Source organism: Glycine max, chromosome 18, assembly GCF_000004515.6.
Source record: "Glycine max cultivar Williams 82 chromosome 18, Glycine_max_v4.0, whole genome shotgun sequence".
In the NCBI taxonomy this organism is placed as follows: Eukaryota; Viridiplantae; Streptophyta; class Magnoliopsida; order Fabales; family Fabaceae; genus Glycine; species Glycine max.
This window is the reverse complement of record NC_038254.2, coordinates 58,025,979-58,050,791: the sequence shown is the minus strand read 5'-3', so window position 1 is coordinate 58,050,791 and position 24,813 is coordinate 58,025,979. Positions and strand designations below refer to the sequence as shown.

The 24,813-nt window shown below is 33.1% G+C and overlaps 3 protein-coding genes and 1 long non-coding RNA gene across 4 annotated transcripts; 3 read left to right on the top strand and 1 right to left on the bottom strand.

Moving 5' to 3' along the window:
* Positions 1–7,674, top strand: LOC100819969 (casein kinase 1-like protein HD16). Its single transcript, XM_003552702.5, has 16 exons — positions 1–787; positions 866–994; positions 1,081–1,154; positions 1,248–1,317; positions 1,396–1,451; positions 1,978–2,049; positions 2,194–2,288; positions 2,375–2,441; positions 2,593–2,722; positions 3,471–3,689; positions 4,495–4,625; positions 5,138–5,312; positions 5,411–5,501; positions 6,661–6,818; positions 7,121–7,309; positions 7,400–7,674. The coding sequence occupies exons 1-16, from the start codon at positions 485–487 to the stop codon at positions 7,457–7,459; spliced, it is 2,019 nt and encodes a 672-aa protein (XP_003552750.1). The 5' UTR covers positions 1–484; the 3' UTR covers positions 7,460–7,674.
* Positions 7,675–8,717: 1,043 nt separating this feature from the next.
* LOC106797181 (uncharacterized) lies at positions 8,718–9,508 on the top strand. The gene is made up of 2 exons (XR_001386317.3): positions 8,718–8,904; positions 9,010–9,508. It is a non-coding gene; the product is annotated as an uncharacterized lncRNA (long non-coding RNA).
* Positions 9,509–13,149: 3,641 nt separating this feature from the next.
* On the bottom strand, positions 13,150–17,912 carry LOC100776672 (probable methyltransferase PMT19). The gene is made up of 6 exons (XM_003551810.5): positions 17,258–17,912; positions 16,238–16,448; positions 15,553–15,856; positions 14,735–15,124; positions 13,919–13,996; positions 13,150–13,385 (listed from the first exon to the last, which is right to left on the bottom strand). Exons 1-6 carry the CDS (start codon positions 17,798–17,800, stop codon positions 13,184–13,186), a joined length of 1,728 nt encoding a protein of 575 aa, XP_003551858.1. The 5' UTR covers positions 17,801–17,912; the 3' UTR covers positions 13,150–13,183.
* A 1,887-nt stretch (positions 17,913–19,799) lies between these two features.
* Positions 19,800–24,495, top strand: LOC100817482 (solute carrier family 35 member F1). Its single transcript, XM_003552697.5, has 11 exons — positions 19,800–20,047; positions 20,132–20,226; positions 20,732–20,789; positions 21,062–21,256; positions 21,485–21,561; positions 21,801–21,883; positions 22,474–22,525; positions 22,693–22,761; positions 23,244–23,330; positions 23,440–23,501; positions 24,118–24,495. The coding sequence occupies exons 1-11, from the start codon at positions 19,927–19,929 to the stop codon at positions 24,257–24,259; spliced, it is 1,041 nt and encodes a 346-aa protein (XP_003552745.1). The 5' UTR covers positions 19,800–19,926; the 3' UTR covers positions 24,260–24,495.
* Positions 24,496–24,813: the final 318 nt, after the last annotated feature.

Here is a 24,813-nt window from a genome sequence, read left to right as displayed (position 1 = left end):
AAAAGTCTTTTTAAACGTAATTTAATTGATAATATATACCGAGTTTAACTTTAATATCCGGATAACATAATTTTGAGGAGGAAAAAAACCTTTTAAGTGTAGGTTAAACTCCTAAGAATTAGTTTCATAAATGGTTTGAAGTGATTAAAAAAAAAATCTTTCTAACCTATGAAAATATTAGATTGTTTTTTAATCTTCCTTTTCTGTCATCCTATTTATTTATTATTTATGAATTTATTGGATTGGAATCATTGGATATTTCTATTTCTAATTTTTCTTTTCATCTTAATCTGCTAGCTATCATTCACTTTCCCCATCCATCCATCCACCGAACCCTAACCCTAATCCTCCATCATCGATTTGACTCGATTCTCTCGCTGTCTGTTATTTCCTTCAAAGCAAAACAATTCCATCGATGAATCGGGCGTCGCAGCTTTCGTGATAATGATCTTGGCGCTGCGAATCGATTGCATGGGTTTGGAGAATGCCGGAGCTTCGTAGTGGACCGCGACGACGTCGTGCTCCGGTTGCTCGTAAAAGCTCCGAACCACCGTCTCCGGCCGGGAGATACGTCAAGACTCGCGCTGCAGTCGCCAGAGAGGCAGCGGCGGTGGAGAGGCCAAGAACTCGTTTGGCGGCCAAAAAAGAGGAGAATCCCCTTATAATAATATCCGATCACACTAAGAAAGACGACGCTGCCGCCATGGCCGACGAGAGTGGTGGCTTGAGTGCAAACAAGGGCGTTGCTCAAGAAGATGACACCAACGCAGCTCCTTTTCCGGAGAGGGTATTCTTTTCTTTTAATTATTACTCAATTCTTTTGTTGATATTGTCAAGGTGCTTATTGTTGATATGTTAATAAAAGGTTCAAGTAGGAGGATCACCTGTCTACAAAGTAGAGAGGAAACTGGGCAAAGGTGGCTTTGGACAGGTTTTTGTTGGCCGTCGAGTCACTGGTGGTAACGATCGGACCACTGGTGCTGGTGCCACTGAGGTAAAAGCTTCTCCTGTTAACTCACTGTTTGAACAATTTTCTATGGATTTAAGTTGATTGAATGTTTCTTATCTTTTGTGTTTCAGGTGGCATTGAAATTTGAGCATAGGAACAGCAAAGGCTGTAATTATGGCCCTCCTTACGAGTGGCAAGTATACAAGTAGGTGCTTTGTTTATGTTGCAAGAGATATATGTTGTCAATTGCTTTCGATAAGTGAATTTGCCTGAGTTTTTTGTTTTGTTTTGTGAAAAGCACCCTTGGTGGCAGCCATGGAATACCTAAAGTACACTACAAAGGAAGACAAGGGGAATATTATGTGATGGTATGACCTACACAACAACCATTTTATTTTCTCATCACCAACTTTACTATTTAATTTTTTTTTTTGGTATGTATGCAGGTTATGGACATGCTTGGTCCAAGCTTGTGGGATGTTTGGAATTCCTCAAGCCAGGCGTGAGTATAAGCTAACCCTTTTTATTGTATCTGCTGTGTGTTTTATAGGCCTTGTGTTTTAAAATGAGAGCTATTATAATTGATTTTGTGTTTATAGGCTTTTTATAAATGTTTATATTGAAGTGAGGTGACTCCTTTTTTAGCTTCATTTTCTTCCACATGTATACATAACTGAATTAACTAAAAGTTTGGAGAAAAAGAAGTTGGAGTTGGTTTCTTGTATTACATGCTTCGTGGTGTTATCTTTTGGTTTTCTTTTCCTTAATTTGGTTTTCATATGAGCTAAATTTGATTTCCTTTTTTTTTTTATGTAATGACTACTTTAGTAAATATTAAATTTAACTTTAACCTATTAATAATGTATACGGTGTGTATTTTTCCTTTGATGTTGTATTTTATGCCTTCTACTACAGTACTTCAGGCCGTGAGACTGTTTTACTTCTCTTTTTCCTTCCTTTCTACAATGACTAATTTGTTCCTTGTTTTTCTTTGAAAATCTGTTGTTGCTTGTCTTTTGAATGTGTAGTATGACTGCGGAAATGGTTGCATGTATAGCAGTCGAGTCCCTATCGATCCTGGAGAAGATGCATGCAAGAGGGTATGTTGTTGGTAAACTATTTTTTGTATATTAAAGTTTTTTTTTTATTTGTTTGCCTTTGTCATAATCTGAGTGTTTTTTTATCTTTGATTTGAATTTATTGTTTTCCTAACATGATATTCTGGTTTCTGTTGTTCATTATAGCTATGTGCATGGAGATGTAAAACCAGAAAACTTTTTACTAGGTCAACCTTCTACACCACAAGAAAAGAAATTATTTCTTGTAGACCTTGGATTAGGTTAGTAGTTTCAATTCAAGGATGATGCATTTCATTCATATTCACACTCCTTTTTGACCTTTCTCATATAAGCATGTGTTTTTCAGCAACAAAGTGGAGAGACACCTCCAGTGGGCAGCATGTTGAATATGATCAACGCCCTGATATGTTTAGGTTACCTTTTTCCTTCTTTTTGATTTTTTCTTTTATTCTACTTGTTGCTATTATTATCTTTACTTGTTTCTATTATTACGGTTTTTGTTGTTTCATGTTCATGGTTATCATTTATCAATCTGCTTCAGTCTTATATTTTTAATTTCTGTAGAGGGACTGTTCGATATGCCAGTGTTCATGCTCATTTGGGAAGAACTGCTAGTAGAAGGGATGATCTTGAATCTCTTGCATATACACTCATCTTCCTTCATAAAGGCAGGTTACCTTGGCAAGGTTATCAGGTATATCCATTTATTTATTTATTTATTTTATATTCTCATCAAGTACTTCTTCCATTGTGAAATAAATGTTTTTTTAGCAATTCTTTTTTGTTCCAAATTATCTATTCTTTTACAATACCAAGAAAACGTTTATTACCTTTCTCCAACTATGTCCTCCCAAGAAAACATTTATTACCTTTCTCCAACTTTTATCAGACTTCTGGTTAAGTTGTTTTATCTGTTTCTAGTTTAAAACTATTACAGTGAACACTATATATAATCTGTGATATATTTGAATTTATTTTTCATTGTCTTTGATTCTGACAATTCAATACAAATTATGATGTATGATTCATGATTCAAATATTAGGTTGACAACTCATAATTTGAATCTCAATTTGATAACCTTGTACATACGAAAATAACTTATTTATGTTCACAAGTTACTTTCAGCTTATTTTCATAAGCTCTTCAGCTTATGAAAACAGCTTATAACTTGTATAAAAATAGTTTAACCCTATTTCCTCTGTTTATAAAAACAACTTGTACATGAAAAAAACTTATTCATTAAGAATTTAATTAAGCTAGTTACCCAAATGCATCCAAAGTCTTATGATTTTTTTTTAAATTTATTTATATAGAACTTAGGATTTTCATAATTCTTTTGCAACACCTTATAACAACACTTATTTTAGAATGAAGAGTACTACATGTGGTGATTCAGTTTCCCTGCATATTTTGTTTTAATATTATTTTACCTTCTTTTTAGGGTGATAACAAATCCTTCCTTGTTTGCAAAAAGAAGATGGGAACATCTCCTGAGATGCTATGCTGTTTTTGCCCTGCTCCTTTTAGGCAGTTCCTTGAGATTGTAGTAAACATGAAGTTTGATGAAGAACCTAACTATTCCAGGCTAATATCTTTGTTTGATGGTATGCTTGGACCGAATCCTGCATTGAGGCCAATTAACACTGAAGGTGCTCAAAAGGTAATCCCCATTGTGTGATTTTAGAGTATCAATTTTACTGAATGATCAAGTCTTCTATTATTTAGTATATATAGAAACTGGACAGAAACAAATCGGGGGAATTTTCCCCCATTTACAAACAGGATTTTCTCTTAGTCCCTAAGCTGTATGCTCTATTTTAGCAAAGTTATTTATGTACAATAGTTACATTAAATATGACAATTGTATGCCACACTGCTTTTCCACACACAAATTCTATTAGAAAGCCATACGGCTTAATGAGCTTAGGCTGAATTTTCAGTAATTGGCCGCAAGGGTTAGTGGGCCTATGCTGAAGTTGCAGTCGCCTGTGTTGAAATTATAGGGTTTCAGGTATTGAGAGAAGAAAAAGAGATAAAAGAGACTCAATACTCTGCAATTGATATTGATTCGATATGTGTTAAATCTGTGATACAAAATATAAATATAAAATTACACTAATGCTGGTTCATAATCTTAATTAAATTAAGGAAAACTCACAAGATACTGTTAATATGAAAACAAATCTTGGGGATATTAAGAAAACATGGGAACTAAGAGATAATCTAAGAATTAAGATACTCTAAATTACTGGAAGATAGCGTTGGATGTATTTCATATATTGTATCACTCAACATACAGAACTGCAGTGCAGCTGGTATTAGGACATGTGACAACCCTAATTATGGTTGTGGCCTGTCCTATTAACACGAGAAAGGTCCCTTATCTTTTGGCACTATTTTTATTATCATGATGTTGGTCTTTGTGTTCATGGTGTGATCCTTTGTTCCCGCAAACAATTTACCAGGTTGGGCAGAAGAGGGGTAGATTGAATATTGAGGAAGAGGATGATTCACAGCCCAAAAAGAAGGTTCGTTTGGGGGTTCCTGCTACACAATGGATTTCAGTTTACAATGCAAGACTGCCAATGAAGCAAAGGTAGAGCTGCAGCCACTTTTTGTAGCAGCTTCCTTTAATTGAGCAATTGGATATCCGAGATTATTCCTTTTTAATGCACTTTTGTATTATATTATTGTTAAAACATTTGTTTTTCAAACCAAATAAATGTTTGCTTGTCTCTTAGTTCTTGTAATATTATATAATACAATCCATTTCTTTGATTTGAAAAACAATTTTTAATGCACTGTTGAAATTGCTTTATCAAAGCAATTTCAACAATATTTGCCAAGAGATAAGTAATTTCAACAATCTGATTATGGAAGTATAATGTGGTAGTGTAAATGTTGAGATTGCTACAGTTTTTGTGATTTTCATGATTCATAGGTGCAATAGATTAGATGCTGCAGTACCGGTAGTAGCAAAATTTATTTTGCTTGACTCATGAAACAATAACAGTGAACCTAGTGATTTACCTTGAAGGCAAAAGTTTCTACCGCTTGAGTATTTTGTTATGACTGTGTCTTATGACTTCTGAATTGATTGTAATTTAGGTATCATTACAATGTAGCGGATGCAAGATTAGCGCAACATGTGGAGAGAGGGATTGCAGATGGCCTTCTAATTAGTTGTGTGGCTTCTTGTTCCAATCTCTGGGCCCTTATTATGGATGCTGGAACTGGCTTTTCAAGTCAAGTTTATAAGTTGTCACCATTTTTCTTACACAAGGTGAAATTATATGATTTATATAAATCAGTACTTGTCATATAATTAGCTATCTGTTTTCATATGATGAATCTTGCCCATGTGATTCTGTTTCTTTTCAGGAATGGATCATGGAACAGTGGGAAAAGAACTATTACATTACTTCTATTGCAGGGGCTAATAATGGGAGCTCTCTTGTGGTGATGTCAAAAGGTTTGTTTTTTAAAAATGAACTAGTTTTGGACTTTGGTCTTTATTGCTGAGATTTTGCTTTTTATACTTTAGGTGTTTTGGTCATGTTTTGGGTTTATCTACATCAATAAATTTCGAGTTTATTTAGTGTCAGGCTCCCTCAATATAAACCCCAGCAATCTGTGATAAGGGCATGTCTTTACTCTTAACAGGTCCCATACCCCCCAAAAATAACGTAACCTTTGTGGGTTAATGCACCTCCTGTTGTTGATTCTATGGTTTTCCACCACATAAACTGGGAAAAGGGGGGAAAGTAGCATTATGCCTTAGCTTTCTTTTAACTAGCATGCTTTCTGTAGGATCCAAGGAAATGGAAGCAAAGGTGATTATAATATAAGAAACATTCTAAATGTTGAAGCACATTTTTATTGGTTGGATAGACTTGGTGAATTTTATGGAGTTCAGTTAATTGGTTGTGTATTTTTTATTTGGAATAATTTCAAATTAACCTCATATAAATGGATTTTTAAATAATCTTCCCACTTATTCTGTCTTCTTGTACAAGTTTGGCGAAGAGGCTGTATGTCGTTTCTCCACATGCATAAGGATTTGTCTGTTTGAATTCACGTGATATAAGAGTGAACACCTTATTGTCTAGTTTTGGGTCTGGGTTAGATTGGGATTTTCTGAAGGGGCTGGAAGGATATGTAGGGTTAAGGGTAAAGGGGAGCTATTGGTGAGAAGTGAGAGCTGAGAGATAACTGTGGACAGATCATGGTTTCCTTTGCTTCCACTAGCAGCTGATACCATATGACTAAGTAGAAGGGGAAAGAAGAAAACACTAATGCCTGAACATATGTGGATCAGATTTATGTACATCTAGTCATCTATATTTATACTGTATGTACAGCTAATTACAAATTTACAATTAGTAGTAGAGTGGTAGTAGACTAATTCATTCGTATTTATGAGTGGGAGAGGGATGCAGTAGCCTTTGGATTCTAAAGGCATAAACACCACCTCCAAGTAATTGTGTTTTTACTGTTATTTTAGGTGAGCTTTGTTTAGTGTTTTTCTTTGGACCAAGAATCCAATATATGAATTTCTGCAGATCTCTACATACAAGCATTCTGCTGTTGCTAACTCTAATTTTTGGTGACTTGTATTCTAATTTATGCAGGCACACAGTATACACAACAATCATACAAAGTAAGTGACTCATTCCCATTCAAATGGATAAACAAGAAGTGGAGAGAAGGTTTTCATGTGACCTCAATGGCCACTGCTGGAAGTCGTTGGGGTGTTGTTATGTCGCGAAATGCCGGATTCAGTGATCAGGTTTGCTTTATATTTAGATTCAATTGATTAGTTTTCATCAGGTAAAATTAAGGCTGGAAAATCTGTATTTGATAACTCTCATCTCATGTTGAGTTTAAAATGCAGGCATGTTTTTATGACAGCTTGGTTGAATTTTTCTTTGGAAATTAATTGATTTAAGATACTTATTGCTCACATACAGTTTCTTTTTCTAATGGTTATGCGCAAAAACTCTTGTTGAGTTGAAATAGTCTGTACTTCAATTATTGAGTCTCTGCCACTATACCTAATCCTTGCTCTCATTATCCATCTTTTAAATGTAGGTTGTTGAACTTGATTTTCTCTATCCTAGTGAGGGAATCCACAGGCGATGGGATAATGGTTATAGGATTACAGCAACTGCTGCTACATGGGATCAATCTGCTCTTATACTGAGCATTCCTAGGCGCAGGCCCGGAGATGAAACCCAGGAAACTCTGCGTACATCTCAATTTCCAAGCACACATGTTAAGGTAAGGGAAGGGTTGATGAATGAAGTAGTTGATTTTGTGAAGTCAATACCGAGACTGATATCTTCATTTTGGTTCTGTTTATGTTCTCAGGAAAAATGGTCAAAAAACCTTTACCTTGCTTGTTTGTGCTATGGGCGCACAGTATGCTGATTTCCTTTACGGGCCAAAGTATTTTGTGTCTGAAATTTATATATTTTGTAATGGCCCAATCGCGTATAACATAGCAGAGAATTGTTGTATCTTTAGTATTATTATCCCCACCCATCCTATTACAAGTTCCTTGGGGGTGGGGGATGTGGCAGTTAATGTATACAGCTTAGCTTTATATGTTACTCTAATATGTATTATATGTAGGTTTTATCAAATTTTTTGTCGGATTTTCAAGATTGTCTCCGTGACTTGTCTAATAAAAACATTTTATGGATAGCTTTCCTTGTGAATAAAGAGTCCAATAATTTTAACTTTCCTCACGCATGGCATACTCGTTTACCGTATAATGCTTTTCCTTATACGTTAGACATTTTCTTTGTTAAAATATATCGTGTTTTGGTACTTTGGCATCACTTTGGGGTCTGGGGCTTTTTCAAGTTAAAGCTATCAAGTTTTACAAATGTGATTTTGTAGTATAAATTTTAGTTATCCAAAATTGTTTAGCTCAAATGATTTTAGATTTAGAAATAATTCCATATAATTAAATGTGTGAATGTTAACAGAGATATTTACACCAAATGACGTTAAGAAAAAAAAAACATACATTTAATTAGAAGTTAGCATGTACTTCTTCGGTCCCTATTTACGGCACATTCTTTTTAAAATAAATATTTTATAAGATCTTTTTTTACTTGTCTATCGTTAATTATTTTTTTTATCAAAATATCTTTAGTTATTTTAGTTTATAAATAATAAATGTAACAAATTATCTCTTTCTCTTTTTCGAGGATTGTTGAATAGAAGAGTATAGTTTTAAAAATTAAAATTCTATTATTGTTATTATTTTCTCTGTCAGCATTAATTATTTAAAGATAATAATTTTTAGAAAATAATACAATTACATTAAAGACAATCTTAAAAAAACAGAGCAAGTAATCTTCATCATTAATTAACATCTATAACTTATCCTTTCTTATAAATGTAAAAATATTCTCAATATATCGTAGAGGTCTAGTAAGAATGATAAATATTCATGGGTTTATTCTCAATATATCGTAGAGGTCTAGTAAGAATGATAAATATTCATGGGTTTATAGGATCCACCTGGTTCTACCAGACTCATAGTTCTACTACCTGGAGAGAGTCCAACAACTCCTTGTATATTATTCAATAAAATGTTAAGTTGTTTTTTTTTTCTTAAAAAAAAAAAAATAGAGTTTAGCTCCTTAAAAAGTTTTTTTAGAACTATGGCAAATTAGTTAAAGTAAATATAAAAGTTTTTTTTTATTATTTATATTAAATTTATTAAATTGATATAAATGTTAAGAGGAAAATGGACAATATAAGTTTAGTGTGTTTAGTTGAAGACTTCACAACCCTAGCTAGCAGTCCCTCAGCATTGTGTGCCCACAAAGCAGCTCCTTTTCCTGTTCCGTTGAGAGAAGGTAATCCTTAAAATTCATCATTACATGTGGTTTGCATTTTGGAATTCTTTTAACAATGAATTAATAGAGTTAATTGTGTTTGAAAATTCTAATGAATCGAATCAGATGGGATTTTGGGGGACGCGGGTGATGGAGATTGTGAAGAAGCATGATTCTGGAGGGCTGGTTTGGAAGAGAATCAAGCTCACCACCACCCGAAAAGCCAATGCTAAGAAGCGTCTTCTTCGGGTTTGGCAGAATGAAGCTGTCCTCAAAGCCTGTTCTGCCACTCCCAACGAACCTCAACCTACACCAGTGGCTACACCAGTGGCTAGTTAAGTTCAAGCCCACCCATCTCAATTTCATTACTTTTCTTTTCCCTTCCCTTCAAAAATATTGTCACTACTTTTAGGGCTTCATTTACATAATTAAAAATCATCTGGAGGAGGTTATGCTTGCTTGCCTAGGCATGGCTTATGCTCTTCATTCTTATTATGATTTTTTGTTTCTGGAGTATCAGTACCATTACTTGCATGGCGTTTGTGTGTTTTCCTTTGCTTTTCAACATTGAAATAGTTGGTTTGTGTAATTTATTGAAATCTATGGATGTACATATATCCCTGTACATATATCCCTTTATTGCAAGACAATTTTTTAGGGGGGAAGTAATAGAAGATGGAAGAGCAATTAAACTCAGTAAGAATGAGTCTTAATATGTTAGGAAGGAAACATTGGTTTAGTGATTCAGTGGATAATGATATTGGGATAATGATATTGGGATGTAAGAAAAGGTTATTTTGAAAAGATATTTGGATTGGGTAGGAACCTTTGATATATAGGTGTGGAGGCTTGAACAGATGTTGAATTGTTGTGTATTGAAAGAGAGACCACCACAAGTGAAGGTGAAGAGACCACCACAAGGGAAGGTGAAGGTGGAGGAGTGATATAAGTGTAGGTTATACCGTTTGTTCTCCATTTTTGTATGGAAATTGTTAAAAAATAAATTACACCATATCAAGGAAAGGAAATTCAAGGGGATATTGACAAATCATGAGGAGACATGGGGTATGGAATGTAAAAGTTTATAAGTAAACCACCTCTCATTGTTTGATGCTGCGACAAATGGAGAATGCGTGTTAGATCAAGAGATATGCATGAAAGGATCACAGTAAATAAAAGGTTGCAACATGGAAGTGGCGGCGTGCTGCGTCACGGTTTGTGCATTGATTCTAAAAGTGGGTTACGGATAGCATGTTTGTGAACCCGTTTCAAAATGGTTGGCACACATTCCAATGTCACGTTTTGTGAGAAGTAACATTTTCTTACTTTTAAATGAACGTACATTCGAGGGGTCGTGAACGGGAAACAAACACGCCATGAAATGTATGTTTTTGCTTGCAGGTACATTTGAACGCGTGATACAGTGAGGAGCCATGTATTTATTTTTCCCATATTTGGGATATTGATATCTCCTTGGGATTTTGTGCCACATGAAGGTTAACTAACCCTACTCTGATCTGAAACTATGCAATAATTTCTTCAAGGCAAGGATGGTTATGAAGGAGAAAACGTGACTTTGAGGAGGTACATTTGTGTTAGTGAATTTGGGTTTTAACTTAATCCTACAAAACAGACTTGTAAGTCGAGGATTACTCCCCACCTAGTTTATTTCGGCTCATGGCTACCTGCCCCTCTAATGTGACCATAACATTAACCTGTTATGTGATTTTTGGGGGGCTATTTTTAAGGTTGAAAATTTTTAAATTTAATAGAAATCATGTCATGTTCAATTAGTTATTCAAGGTTTTGCTTGATTACTCAATGTCTTGACTAAGTCGATAACTTGTTCAGTTTTTAAGACATTGTTCATAGTTATTGTTAGACAAACCCTAACAGTTCAAATGCATTATCATCTTGAAATGACAATGAGTAGGGTTGGGCATGGGTAGGGACTACCTGCCAGATGGAGAAGACCTGTGCTCGCCCCCTGTTGGGTACCTGTCTGTAAAATATTTGTGGATTTTTTTATACTCCCAAGTATTTCAATATTTTTTTAAGTTGATTCAACATCAAGCAAAACAAGTGAATTAAAAACCAAGAGCAAAAAAGAAACAACACAACAGAATTAAATTGCAACATCTCAGAAGCATAAGTTGAAAGGAAAAAAAAAATCAGGGTGAGGCACAATGTGGGCGTGAGGCAATATGAAAATTAGATTCTTGATAATATATATATAAAGGTACTTTTATAACTTCACGAGTAGCATGTATCCTCATACACTATGATACACGCATAGCGAGTAAAAGAAAATCATACCCGTGGGTAGCAAGTATTTATTTAAAGCATCCATCATCTATGGCTGACCGATTTTATCTGCAAATATTCATGTGTGTGGATTTGTTTGTCATTCCTATTCTCGTCATTCACAACACAAGCCTAATTTGGATGTCTTGTGTTAGGAAAATGCTTTTGTGATCATAAACTAATTGAAATTACTAAAATTTTAGAAAATAACGTGACTTCTAAATTTTTAATAATTTGAATTAGCTTTCAAAAAAATGGTTCGTCCACAAAAAAAAGAAAGGTTTAAAACAATGAACCTAAAAAATAATAAATTTAAGAGTTGTAAGTATGAGAGTTGTTAATGGGCACACATCTATTTTTTAGTTGTTGTGCATTAGCAATTTACCCATAAAAATATACTAGAAAACCAATCTAACTCTTTCTTTTAATAAATTTAATTTAAGGAAGTTATAGTAATTTAAGTTTAGTTTCTTTTAAAAAAATAATAATAATAACTCATTACTCTCTTATGTTCCACTTATTTCTCTATCCTCTTAATTTTTACCCACTTCTCAAAACGTTGAAACTGCACTGGCAAATCACACGAAGCAACTGAACCGAAAGCAATAAACTCCATACTATTTTCTAATTTCTCAAATTTAAATACTATTTTGTTATTTGTTTTTTATTATCCGTGAAGCTAATGTTTTTCGTTTTGCATAGTTAAAATGTTGGGTGTGATTGCGTGAAAGATGGGAGATGAGAGAGAAGTTAGGCCTCAGGAAGAGGAAAGAGTAATGAAATTTTTGTTTTTTAAAAAATAAATAATAAATTGTTATTATTATTATTATGTTCTTAAATAAACTACAATAAAAGAGTTAGATTGATTTTCAGTCTAAATTTTTTAATGTAGGTTACTGATGCACACTAATTGAAAAATAGGTATGTGCGCATTAGCAACCCCTTTAAGTATATAGAGAAATGTTTTTATAATTACAATAATGCATAAAAATTATACTTAAATTTGAGTTTTTTTAACTACTAGATATATCAGCAAATAGAAAGAAAAAAAAAACTGCATATATTTACATATAAATAGGCATTGTTATAAAATTGTCACATTTATCAACTACTGAAATTTTTACTTGATTTCATTTAACTCTATTTTTTTAAAGAAATTTCTGCATCAAATGTTTTATATTGATTTTTTTTGTTTTTTAATTTATAGATATAATTTAAAATATTTTAAATGAATTTAGAAAATTAAAAATAACCTTAAAAATAAATTTTACATAGCAAAAATTGATTGACTTAATTCTAAATTATTATCCAAATTTCAAACTATATCATTATCATAAAATACATAATTTCAATCTTCAATTTCTTTTTTTATCAACAACTAAAATTACAATTCACAAATAAAAAGCAACTACTAAAATTACTTATTTTATCATCTGAAGTGAATTACTCATTTAAAGGAACCTTGTCCCTATTTGACATGACTCAATATCGGACAATTGAACTCAAGCAATCTGTAACTTAAAGGTTGATTTCTTGCTCAAATTTGCTCATTTAAACTCTCTTGTAGTAATAATACAATGGTTTTATATATTTTCAATTTCAAGCATCGAACAAAATTATTTCCTGTTAAGGATGTGCCATTCTTAAAAACACAAATCACCTGTAGCCAAACTTGTGACTATGACTCGAGGTAAATCTTCACGCAAGTAATGCAATTTACTACTATTATTTAGAGATGGTTGGGTAGTTTGGCTTATTCCTCACAATTCTCTTTGCTTGTTAAGTTAACTTTCTTCTATACAAAAGAAAGAATGTAGTCTAAAGCCTGACAGTGGTTTAATGATTTTCCTTTACCCACATTCCTTGTATAAAAATAAGTTTAAGAAACTACTGGAAAAAAAAAGACTGCAAAATTGAACTATCGAAAGCTATGGTAGGGAAAAAAAAAACAAACAAATGAGATGCTGCTGGTAACAGAACTAACAATATAACAAATTTAGTCGTCATTGTTTATAACCATAATCATTTCTGGATGAAAAGGTCCATCCTGGTCACCAGCCACTACAATTCCTTTCCATCTTATTCTATCAGTTATTTCTTTTACTTTAAGAATTACATCTCCGTGATCTCTAACGATAACAGCTCCTTTGGGACGAAGAATGCGATGCATCTCCAGAAGAATATCAGTAATATCACACCTACCAGAGACATTATTATATATTGATAAAAAACAATTAGTTACTTTGATTTCCATGGTCAGAACAAATTAGAGAAATTGCTTCCCTTTTTTACTACTAAAAGTTTAAATCATACACTGTACTCCTATATTGAGAACATATCTCACATAATTTTAAATCCAGAGGTATGATACTAATGATCAAAATTAAAATTTAATTAATAGTAATAAGGCTACTTAAAAAGTCATGCTAATTATTTTTTAAATCTTGACCGTCTAAATTAAAATTTAACAGTAGTCTATTTTTATTGTTCTTTTCTCTCTCTCTCTCTCTATATATATATATGCATGTATATATGTATATTCAACATATCCTATCAGGCTCAAAGATGATACTATTTGTGTTACTTTGGTTCTTGAAAGTTTCTGATTGTATTAATTAGATTTTCTAACAAGTTTGCAACTTTGATGTCATAAACTTGGAAATTAAGAACATTGAAGATAAAAAACAACACAGTTTGCTCAAATAATCTATACTCGTATGATTAAGCTTACTTGTCCATATACATACTGAATACACCACTAGCATGTATCAAGTCATATGTTCGTGGGTATGTCGAAAAGGGCTCACACCTGCAATCAAGGCAATGGTGTTCCTTCATTATTTCAATCTCAAAAGTACATACTCAGATGCAAACAGAGACAAAGTATATGCATGAAGATAAAAAATGAAGCATCTGCCAAGACGTCCAAAATAAGAGAAACTAAAGGACTCAAAATGATAATATATGCAGGTAACTTTAGATTGAAGAAAAGGGAGAAAATGAGAAAAGAATAGAACAGTCTTATTTAGTTAACAAAGTCTTTGTATCTTATCATTCAATATAAATCACACAATAGTAACATACCACAATCATATATACTACGCAAAAAATGTATTTTATTGTAACTTCATCACAGTTGAAAGTTCAGAGCAATTATAATGCACCAATAGGTTACACCTATGCAAGTTCTATGCTAAAAAAATGCACTAATTGTCTAATTACAGTGACAAAATACAAATTCAACATCAAACACCTTGAATCCAAGCAGAGAAAAAAGAAATTTGTGTTCATAACCAACTCTTAGAAGTCACACTCTATCCTTTGATACTCAACCTTTGAAGCTAAACAAAAACTAACTGCAAAAATAACATGTGCAGGATACGTAATGATGATATGAAAGCCAATAGGTAAAATTTACTTTCATAATTCTAAATAATTTGCTTGCAGCTGAAATCTTTTATGCTAAACTCATCTTCAAAACCTTGTAACTAACCAGTATACGATAAATATTTTAAAGAAGAAAATAAAGATAATAAGTTTTGCATACCAATCCATGTAAGTTCCTATAAGGCCTCGTTCGTAGATAATGCCAAGATTGTTGCTTTTTACATCAAAGGGAACAACATTCATAACCCAAACAGGATATTTCACTATTGCAGCGGCAAATCCACCAAAGCCAGCATTCATATCCATAACATTTCGATATTTTCCAGAAGAGAGGGATTTAAGAAGGACCCCATAATTGGACACTCTCCTTTTCCATGTCTGATTATCTTCAATATATGTTTTGAGAGTGAAGCCATCATCATTTTCATTTCTGACCCTTGGTGGAACAGTTTCCAACCTCATAGGCCATTTCTCAAGAACACCACCAGATACTTCATGTACATCTTTCACGTCTGGAAGAGGAAAAATGCATGCAGTCATTTTGGTATACCTGTTGAATAGTTCATGCCTATGAAGTATGAATATAATACATGGGAAAATGATCTAAATATAAACATACTATGCGAAAAAGTGGAACAGAAACCTTAGCAAAACAGTAGTAAATTCAAAGTTCTTGAATGGATTCAGGAAAAGAGAAACCTTAGCAATATACAGATTTCCATCTTCTAGTGTCCTCTAAACAATGGTACGACAACAACAAAACTTTTATCCCACAGGTATGGTCGGCTACAAGGATAGCACAATGTGTTCGGCTCACTTAAAGACCAAATCATCATAAATATTATTCACCATGAGACCCTTCTTAATAACTTTCTCCAGTATTGTTCTAAGTCTTTCTATTGGACTAAAAAACATGCAATCTACTTTTCTCACTTGTGCATCCTCTGAACAATGGTAAGTTGAAATTAAGAAACTTACCATCCAGCATCAGGGTCAGACTCAGATGAGTTACAGAACTTGGGGGATCTCCTAGTCTTCAACTTTTGCATGCAGCTGATATGATCTATGTGTTTTTGCCAGACAGCAATCTGGTCTCTCTCAGCAACTTTTTCCCAGCACAGTTGCATTGCAAGGTCTTCTAAGGTATTTTGCTCCTTTTTTAACTCATGAGGCTCTGTTTCCCACGCTTTGTAGTTTACCCTCCAATTTATGGGTGGCCCAGACAGTACCCAAAATCCTCCAGGACGTAAAATCCGGTCAATCTCTCTCAGGTATAGCCCATCTTTATCAAATTAAACAAATATCAGAGAGTAGAATCATAAGTTGAAACCAAGTTCTCTACAATGAATTAGCTGAATAAATTTATGCGTTAGCTTATTACATTGAAACACTTGGCTGTGGCATTAAATGAAGTTGTTCAACAAATATATAATATAAACCGCACGTGAAATCTCTGTTACCATGTTAGCTTCTGTGTTAAAACCAATTAACATTAAATAAAAATGCCCGTTGGATATATAAACTGCATACCAATAACTGCCTCCAACACTCATAATGGAAGTAGGATATCTTAAAAAAATCTTTTTTCTAATACATACATTTAATGTCAAAGTGAAAGAAAAAAAACAGTAATACCAAAAAAATGAAAAGATTAAAGTAATACCATAATCAGTCCATGGGACAAGGCATCTAGAGCAATGAACCATATCAAATGATCTTGAAGGGAATGTTAGCCTGTGAATGCTTAGTACACCTAATATTGCTGGGAGTCCTCTTTCTAGGGCAAACTGTACTTGAGATTGATGTTCATCACTAGGCGCCAGTGACATTGTCAAGATACCATAGTCCATCAGAGAAGCTCCAAAGCTTGCAACCTACGATTATGCACATTCAGAACACAAATTCATTACATGTAGTTATAATAAATAAACCCAAAAAGATGAACAAAGTTTCATTAGGCAAAGTGAATTTCTTCCAACATTGAGCAGAGACGAAAAATATCAATACAATTAACTAAGGTTTGTAACTAATGGGTCATGATTAGTAGAGCTAAACAGATTCAATACGAAACAAAACTAATCATCAAGAAGAAAGTACAATCAAATCCTACTTTCCCAGTGGCATTAGATTCAGCAGAAGGGGAACTTTAATCAAAGTGCTAGCCAATCTAGAGTCCAGACAACTACAAAAAGAAGAATAAATAATATATGCACAAACAGTATATTGTCATCAAATCATATATATATATATATATATGAAAGTTTTGCTGATTTTGATAACAAATATCTTAAAGTTATACAAATAATTACTTAGTTTGACAGCATAATTACACTAAAAATAATGCTAATTAAACTTTTTTAAAAAAAAGCAGACTAAGGACCCTTGATCCTATTAGTTATTTTTATATAAAAAAGCTCTCATTTTATTAAATACTTAATTTTGCTGTTTAACCAAAGACATTCTAAAAGCCTCTCTGTTTTTCTTGCACAAGAAACTCCTCCAATGGTCATTTGTAGTAACCTCTAAATGTAAAAGCTAATAAAAGACGAATGAGAAACTTTATTTTTCACTATGATAGAGGGCCAAACAAGTGAGGACAAAACAAAATAAAGAAAAGGCAATTTTTAAAGAAAGAGAAATAGAAGGAGCGAAAAAGCATGAGATATACTACAAGCTCACTCACCCCACAACCAACATCAAGCACTGTTCTGACGTCCCCAGATTCCAAAGGCACCGGAAGAAGACGTTTTAGAGCATTAACATAAGCCTTGACCCCTTCAGGAAACGAAGTGCCACCTCCAGGGAACACAAAGTGGTCACCTTCCAACCTAACCCAATTCTGTGACTTCTTATACTCCACAAGCTTGGGAAAAGGCACGTTACTGAACCAAGCAGTGTCCTTACTCTTAGGCCAAGGAAACGGGGTTTGGTACCCAGGTGGGATTGGAATGAGGCACCTCAACCTTTCAGTGGTGCTTTGAGGGCAATGACGCTCTTTGCGGAACATTTTGGCTTTGGGGAAGCGTCTCTGCCTTATGGGGTCTTGACATGGACAGTGGTTGGTGTAGTTGCTTGGGCAGAAGTCAAAGTGGTGTTGGGATTGCAAATGCAAGTTTTGATGGATACGAGGTGAAGTGTAGAAGGAGGGAGCAATGATGATGTAGAAGAGAGAGGCTAAGAGAATAAGGGTGGAGAAGATTTTGAGACAAGCAGTGGTGTTCTTCATCTGTCTGAGGTTGTTGCTGTTGTTGACTTTCTGAATTGAACTTGTAACGTGTGTGTGTTTCTGATATATCTATCTAGTATTTGTGGTCACGGATATCATCCTATGCATGTTTGTGTTGTGTGAGTAAATGGAAAGCGCTTTGTGATAAAACAAAAATTAATGAGAAAGGAATCATTGGTTTGGATTGATCTGCTCTGCTGTGGTCCTTTGTTGGATCGATCCATATATATATTATGCCATGTGAATTATATTGCCAAACATTACAACAGGGGGAGGCAATTGCTAAACTTGCTATCATATCTCACCACAATACAGAGAAGACCACTGAGAGAGACAAAGAAAGTTTATGGTATAAAAATTCTTAATTTTATCCTAATACCCAAGGAGAAATTATACCATGGTCCCGCCCAATAAACAAATGACACATATTACAACTGACATAATGGCCCCATACTATGATATAATTTCTCCCCAATCAAATATGTAAACCCTTCTTAATTGAATGACTCACAAATTACACGTATAACTATTCTAAGAAAAAATGTTGGTAAGTCATGAATGTAAGTATCTCAAGCATTGCAAGAGTTTATAATTATATTTGAGATATTGAAAATATATAAATTTTAAAAATATTTAAGGAAAATTGATCTGCCAGTGATAAAAAAAATTAAAATTAAAATATCTGAACTTAAGAGTATGACTTAAAATAAGAGTATATATGAAATATAAAAAAGTTAGTAATAATTATAGTAAAAAATTTAAAATCTATGTACTGAACAAAAGAATTTTTATTTTACCAACTAATTACGAATTATGTTAAGAATAATTTTTAACTTGGTTATTGTAAAAGTCAATAAGATTATTATATATAACAATTCTTTATTGATTGATAGTGTAAAACTCTTTATATTGTTAATGTATATTCTATTTTTTCTTTATTAAAAGAATTTGAATTTGATTTTGAAAAAATTAAGAATGAGTTTAGTCACTGTTTAAAAATAATACTAATACAATCATAAATCATTCTTTATAATACATCATTCTCTAGTAAGTTAGAGCGAATAAGATAGATGGAACTTTATATTTACTCTATTTTGTTTTATAGATTTAATTCTGTTTTATTAAAAATATAAAACTTCATTGCATATTTGCATATTTATATGTTGTCATGTCATCTGTGATAGTAGAGTTTGATTATCACAAGAAGCAAAAGGTATTAAAAACACCAAAGGGTATAATTGGCCAGACAAATGGGATGCACAATTCCAATGAGCTTGCAACAGTGCAAGATTCTGAAGCATGCACAACAGCACAAGAAATATGACATTTGCCAACAATTTTAAAAAATATTAAATAAAATAAAATTCATTTACTATTTTAAAAACTTTAACGATAGCGATGTATTATTCTTAAAGTATTTTAAAAATACTATTAGAATAATTCATTATAATACTTTAATAAATTATTGAAAAATTAGGTTCCTTTTTGCCACTGAACACTTTACTTAATTAGGTTCCTTTTTGATCTTGTAGTACTGACTGTGCATTTGACTTTGAGTTTAGTGTGTGTTTGTATTATCATTTTCAAAATATATTTTTCTTTACTTCTGTAGTGAAAGTGTATGTGACTTGTGCTATCAGATTTGAAACGGCAATACAAATACGTTTTTAATGAAATTTATGTGTCTGAGGTGTATATTTAAATTATCTGTGTACATTAAATTATTTTTTATCAAAAATATATTTGACAACAAAGAGAGAGATAACAATAAGTGGTGGGAATAACATTATTTATCTACTAATCATTACTTGTGTAACAGCAAAGTAAAATTAATTAATTTTTTAATGTGTCTATTACAAATAATTAATTAACCATATTCGATAATGGTCCAACATTTTTTGTAGCTTGCTGGCTGTGGAATTTTGTCACGTTGCGCGGCTCAAAGAGGGTGTTAATCATAAAATTGTAGTATATAAAGGTCAATGGTGCAATCGCGGGAGCTTCAAATTCAATAGTATGCTTTTTGGTTTGGTTTCACACTCTCAACCACCCAATACACATTCCTTTTCTTCTTCTTCTTCTTCTAAATAACGTTTCTTTCATTCTGTTGAGTTGAGTTGGCAAATATGATGTTCGACTTTGGCAGGATTTGGACCCCAAACACGTTGATAGGTCTTGGCTTGGGACAGTTTCTTTCTCTTCTCATCACTTCCACCGGCTTCACTTCTTCTCAATTGGCTAAAAAAGGTATATTCAACTACTACTACTACTACTATTTTTTTTCATTCTCGTGCCAATTTTCATTTATAATTCTTTTTTTCATTATTGTAGGAATTAATGCTCCTACTTCACAGTCGTTTCTGAACTATGTGTTCTTGTCTCTTGTCTATGGAACTATTCTCCTCTATCGAAGGAAAGCACTCAAGGTTATAATACTATTCTCAATAGGATTTTATTATTTGCAAATATATGATGCAATGTTTCTTTTTTCTTTATTTAAGATTAAGTCTGTTATTGGATTGAAAGAGATTGATGGCAAGAACATTTCAGCCGTGATCTAAAGTTAAACTCCTTATGCTTCTCCTTCTATTGTAAAACTACTGTTCTCCAAATCTCCCTTTCTTTCTGGTACTAAAATTATTGCTAGGAAGGGATAATTCTTTAGATTTCTGATCTACCGATGTTTAGATGCTCCAACTATTCCACCAATCTGCAATTTTTTTAAGTGGGTAAAAACATGTCATGTACTTATATAATGGCTTTATGGTTTTTGAGCAAAAGAAATGATATTCTTTTATTTCTGCTTTACGGAGAGACTGTGAGAGTGCTGCTTTTCAGGAAGATCAGCTGTTTTGCTATTTTTTACTCTGTTTTCCTCTAAATAAAAACATTTGATGACAACTTCACTAACTTCATATGCTTCTAACACAGGCAAAATGGTACTATTATATAATTCTCGGATTGGTTGATGTAGAAGCAAATTTTCTTGGTAAGTGTTTCATGATGCTGGAGACATAATACTAAATATAAAACATAGGTGAAATTAATATATTTATATGCAGTCTGCTCAAACAATCGTTGGTCATATGACTAACATGTACATTCCAAATTCTAATATCCAATAGAAATTACTCAAATGCGACCATCCTTTCTTGTATATTTATTGGACTCTTCCTATCTATTAAAATGAAGCAAGTCATATGTTGACTTAGATGATCTCACTTGCAATAATATCTAAACTAATTCTCATCTACCGAACAGTTGTGAAGGCATACCAATACACCTCACTTACAAGTGTGATGCTGCTTGACTGCTGGTCAATTCCGTCCGTCATGCTTCTTACATGGCTTTTCTTGAAAACAAAATATAGATTCAAAAAGATTACCGGTGTAGTTGTTTGCGTTGCTGGCCTTGTCTTGGTTGTGTTTTCTGACGTTCATTCAGGTGACCGTGCAGGTGGGTGGCTTTTTTATGTACTGCATACTGACATCAATATCTTTTATTTATACTTGAACAATATATACACCCTCTCAAGCACTTTGAAAAAGCACGTGTGCTAGTGTTCCATATCTTTATCCTTAGAAACCATGCAACTAATAAATTTTCATCCTATATTTAATATCATCAGTAACATGCATAATTCCATTTATGGTAGTTGTTTGATGTCATATTCACCTGTTATAGGTGGAAGCAATCCTCGTAAAGGGGACCTTCTTGTTATTGCTGGTGCTACCTTGTATGCAATCAGTAATGTCAGTGAGGTAAGCTGATTGTACTTCTGCTTTAAAGCATTTTGCAACAATTGAGCAGTTGATAGCATTGCACAAGAAAATAAAAATATATACTCACTAATTACTATTGAAAATATTGATTGCTATTCAAAGGGTGTGCTTTCTGTCCTAAATGTAAATTCTTATTTAGTATTTCACATGCCTGCTTATATTAGTGTTTCAGTATGTGTCATCTTCATTTTGTTGTTGTTATTTCTTTTACATTGCAGGAATTTCTTGTGAAAAATGCTGATAGAGTTGAGCTTATGGCAATGTTAGGTCTCTCTGGTGGCATTATCAGTGCCATTCAAATGTATCCTTCAAATTAATTACATTAGGAGGACTATGGGATCTTTCTGTTCTGATTTTTGTCTTAGATTTATTAAAAGGTGCTGTACATTCTTCAAACTATTTCTCCCATTAAATTTGCACAGAGGAATCTATTTGGGAGTAGTTGCCGAGGCTCAAACATTCCTTCCAGGATTTATTGTTTTATACATGATCATATTTGTTTGGCCTTTCAATAGATGCTTGTTCTGTTGCATAACTAAAGCATCTAACTTCAATTTTTATGCCAAATAATATTGGTTTGCTCAGTGATTTAACAAATTGTTCTGGGTCATAATTATACTGTACTGTGGATTTTGATTTGGGAATTTACTTTGAAATGTTAAATGGATCGAGTTGTAGTCACAGGTGAACGAAATGCTATTTTAATTATTTTTTTAGGAGATTTTAATTAAGTTCCTACTTCAAGTTTTTAAAATCAATTAATTATTTTTCTAAGAGTGTTGTGATTTGATTGTAATTCACATAGATTTAATCAAGGAAAAATAAAAACTTATGTCCTTTGACTAGAATTATTGCATCTTTTTCTTGTTGTATCCTTAATTATTATTACAGAAGCATACTTGAGCGCAATGAACTTAAATCTATTCATTGGTCGGCAGAGGCGGTAAGCTTTCTTTATCACTCTCTCACTGTGGTCGAGTAAACGATAGAATTTCACTTTAACTAGGATGTCTGATATCAAGTTATATATGTTGTCACAACAAGCTCTCAACAGTGATGCTACCTGTAAGCATCATCATTCATATTCATTTCTTTCAATGTTGGTTTCAGGCGCTTCCTTTTGTTGGATTTGCAGTGGCCATGTTTATGTTTTACTCTTTAGTCCCTGTTCTACTTAAGGTGTGGATTCAAACCATAGCTATTCTGAATATATTTTTTAAGAAATTATATTTGTTACTATGGCTGTGGAATAAAATGATTGTACCAAAAATAAAATAGATGGAATTAATCAAAATAATTGATTAAAAAACTCTAGGATGCAGTTCTTTGGTTTTAATCTCTCTCTCTCTTTCCGAGTGTTTCTCTATCTTTTTTTACACCGATTTTAATTCTGAACCAAAACAATTTAATAATTATGTAGTACTTTGAAAAGTTTATAACCCATCAAATTTCTTGAAATTCTTTCTTAGCATTGGAGAAATTTAACTTATTCTATAGCCTATAAATGTCCAACCGGCAATGGCATCTTTCTCGTGCCACTTTTCCCTCTGAACATTCTTGGTATAGTTTAGCTTAACAGAAAGAGACGGATGATAAATATCCACTATCCAGCTTTCACTGAAATGTAGTATTGTTAAATATGCTCTCTTGTTTTGTTACAGATCAATGGTTCTACCATGCTAAATTTGTCTCTGTTGACCTCAGACATGTGGGCTGTCTTAATTCGCATTTTTGCTTACCATGAGAAGGTCTGATAGTAATGTTACAACCTTGTTATTTTTTCCCACTTAGAAATTCCTATGAAATGTGAACCGCTTTCAACGTGCTAACATCTATAGAGCTAACTATGCTTTCCAGGTTGATTGGATGTACTTTGTGTCATTTGGTGCCGTTACCATTGGGCTCATAATCTATTCAGGGTACGTATTGTTGCACTTTCTTCTCATATAGTTTCCGTTGAGATGTTCTTTGAGGATTTTCTAAAATTGAATTATTTCTAATTAATTCTGCTGATTCTAGCATGTTATGATGATAAGTTGACCTCTACATTGAGTATCGATGAGCATTAACCACACATTTATATTTGAAGCGTGGGCATAGCTTGGTACCACGTGCTTTGCCAATGGTGATGGGAGTTTATGTTGATTTAGATGTGTGCCTAGTAAGGGAAATTGAGCTATTCCAAATTTATTGGTTTCTGCATCTATTTGTGGCAGGATTCCTTGCTTGCTGAATTTCTATTTTTCTTTCATGACGTATTGACACAGTAGTATTAAAAAAAGACATATATGGATGTCCCATTGGCTCAAGGTCAAGGATAATTTCAATAATCCATGATTTTATATTTTAAAGGTTTTTTCACAATTAAAAATAGTCAGTCAGCTGTTGTAGGTCTAGTCTTGTGCTTCTCAAAAGCCGTTGTTTCACATTTAGTTTTCCTCTCTAACTTGATTCAGGAAACGGAGACTCGTGTATCCTATAATATTTCTAATAGATTGAGTCTTTTTTTCACTATGGTATTTCTTCTTATTGCAGAGGGGACATAGATGAGGATCAGCACCCTCCAAATGCTGCCATCGTTGATCTTGGCCCTGCAGTCAAACAAGATGAGGAAGCCAATTCAGGAAATCATAGCAAAGGAACTGCGGCTGGAAGCTCAAAAACATGGGTAGCTTAGTATAGACCTACAGATTCATACACAGAAAATCAATGAGGAAAAGTATCCTCAAGAGAATGGAGATTAGTCTAAATCTATTATGTATTGGCAGCTCCTGCAAGATTGCAATCCAAGAAGCAAATGATCCTTCAAATGCTGCTCTTGTTCACATGTCTTGTAATTTAAAGGATTCTCTAAGTTTCGTTAGATGTAATTTTGAGAAATCATCTGGAGATCAATAGCCAATTTTTCAGTCAGTATGTTGTTAATTATCTGTCCTCAATTAAGGTTGGCTTTGATTATTGGAAATTATTGTGACATGAATAGGGAATGAAGAGAAAGAAATGGAAGGGGTAAAATAAATAAGAAATATCATAGAATGCATGGATGAACCGGCGTGGGAAGTTTTTAAAGTTACCTTAAATACTCATGAATAATTGTCACATATAATGATTCTACCTTGGATGGGTGAAAGAAGAATATATATAAGTAAATTGTAAAAAATCTATAAGAATAATTAAAAAATTCTGCACATTTTATCTCATTATCTTTTAACATAATTTTTATAGTAAAAA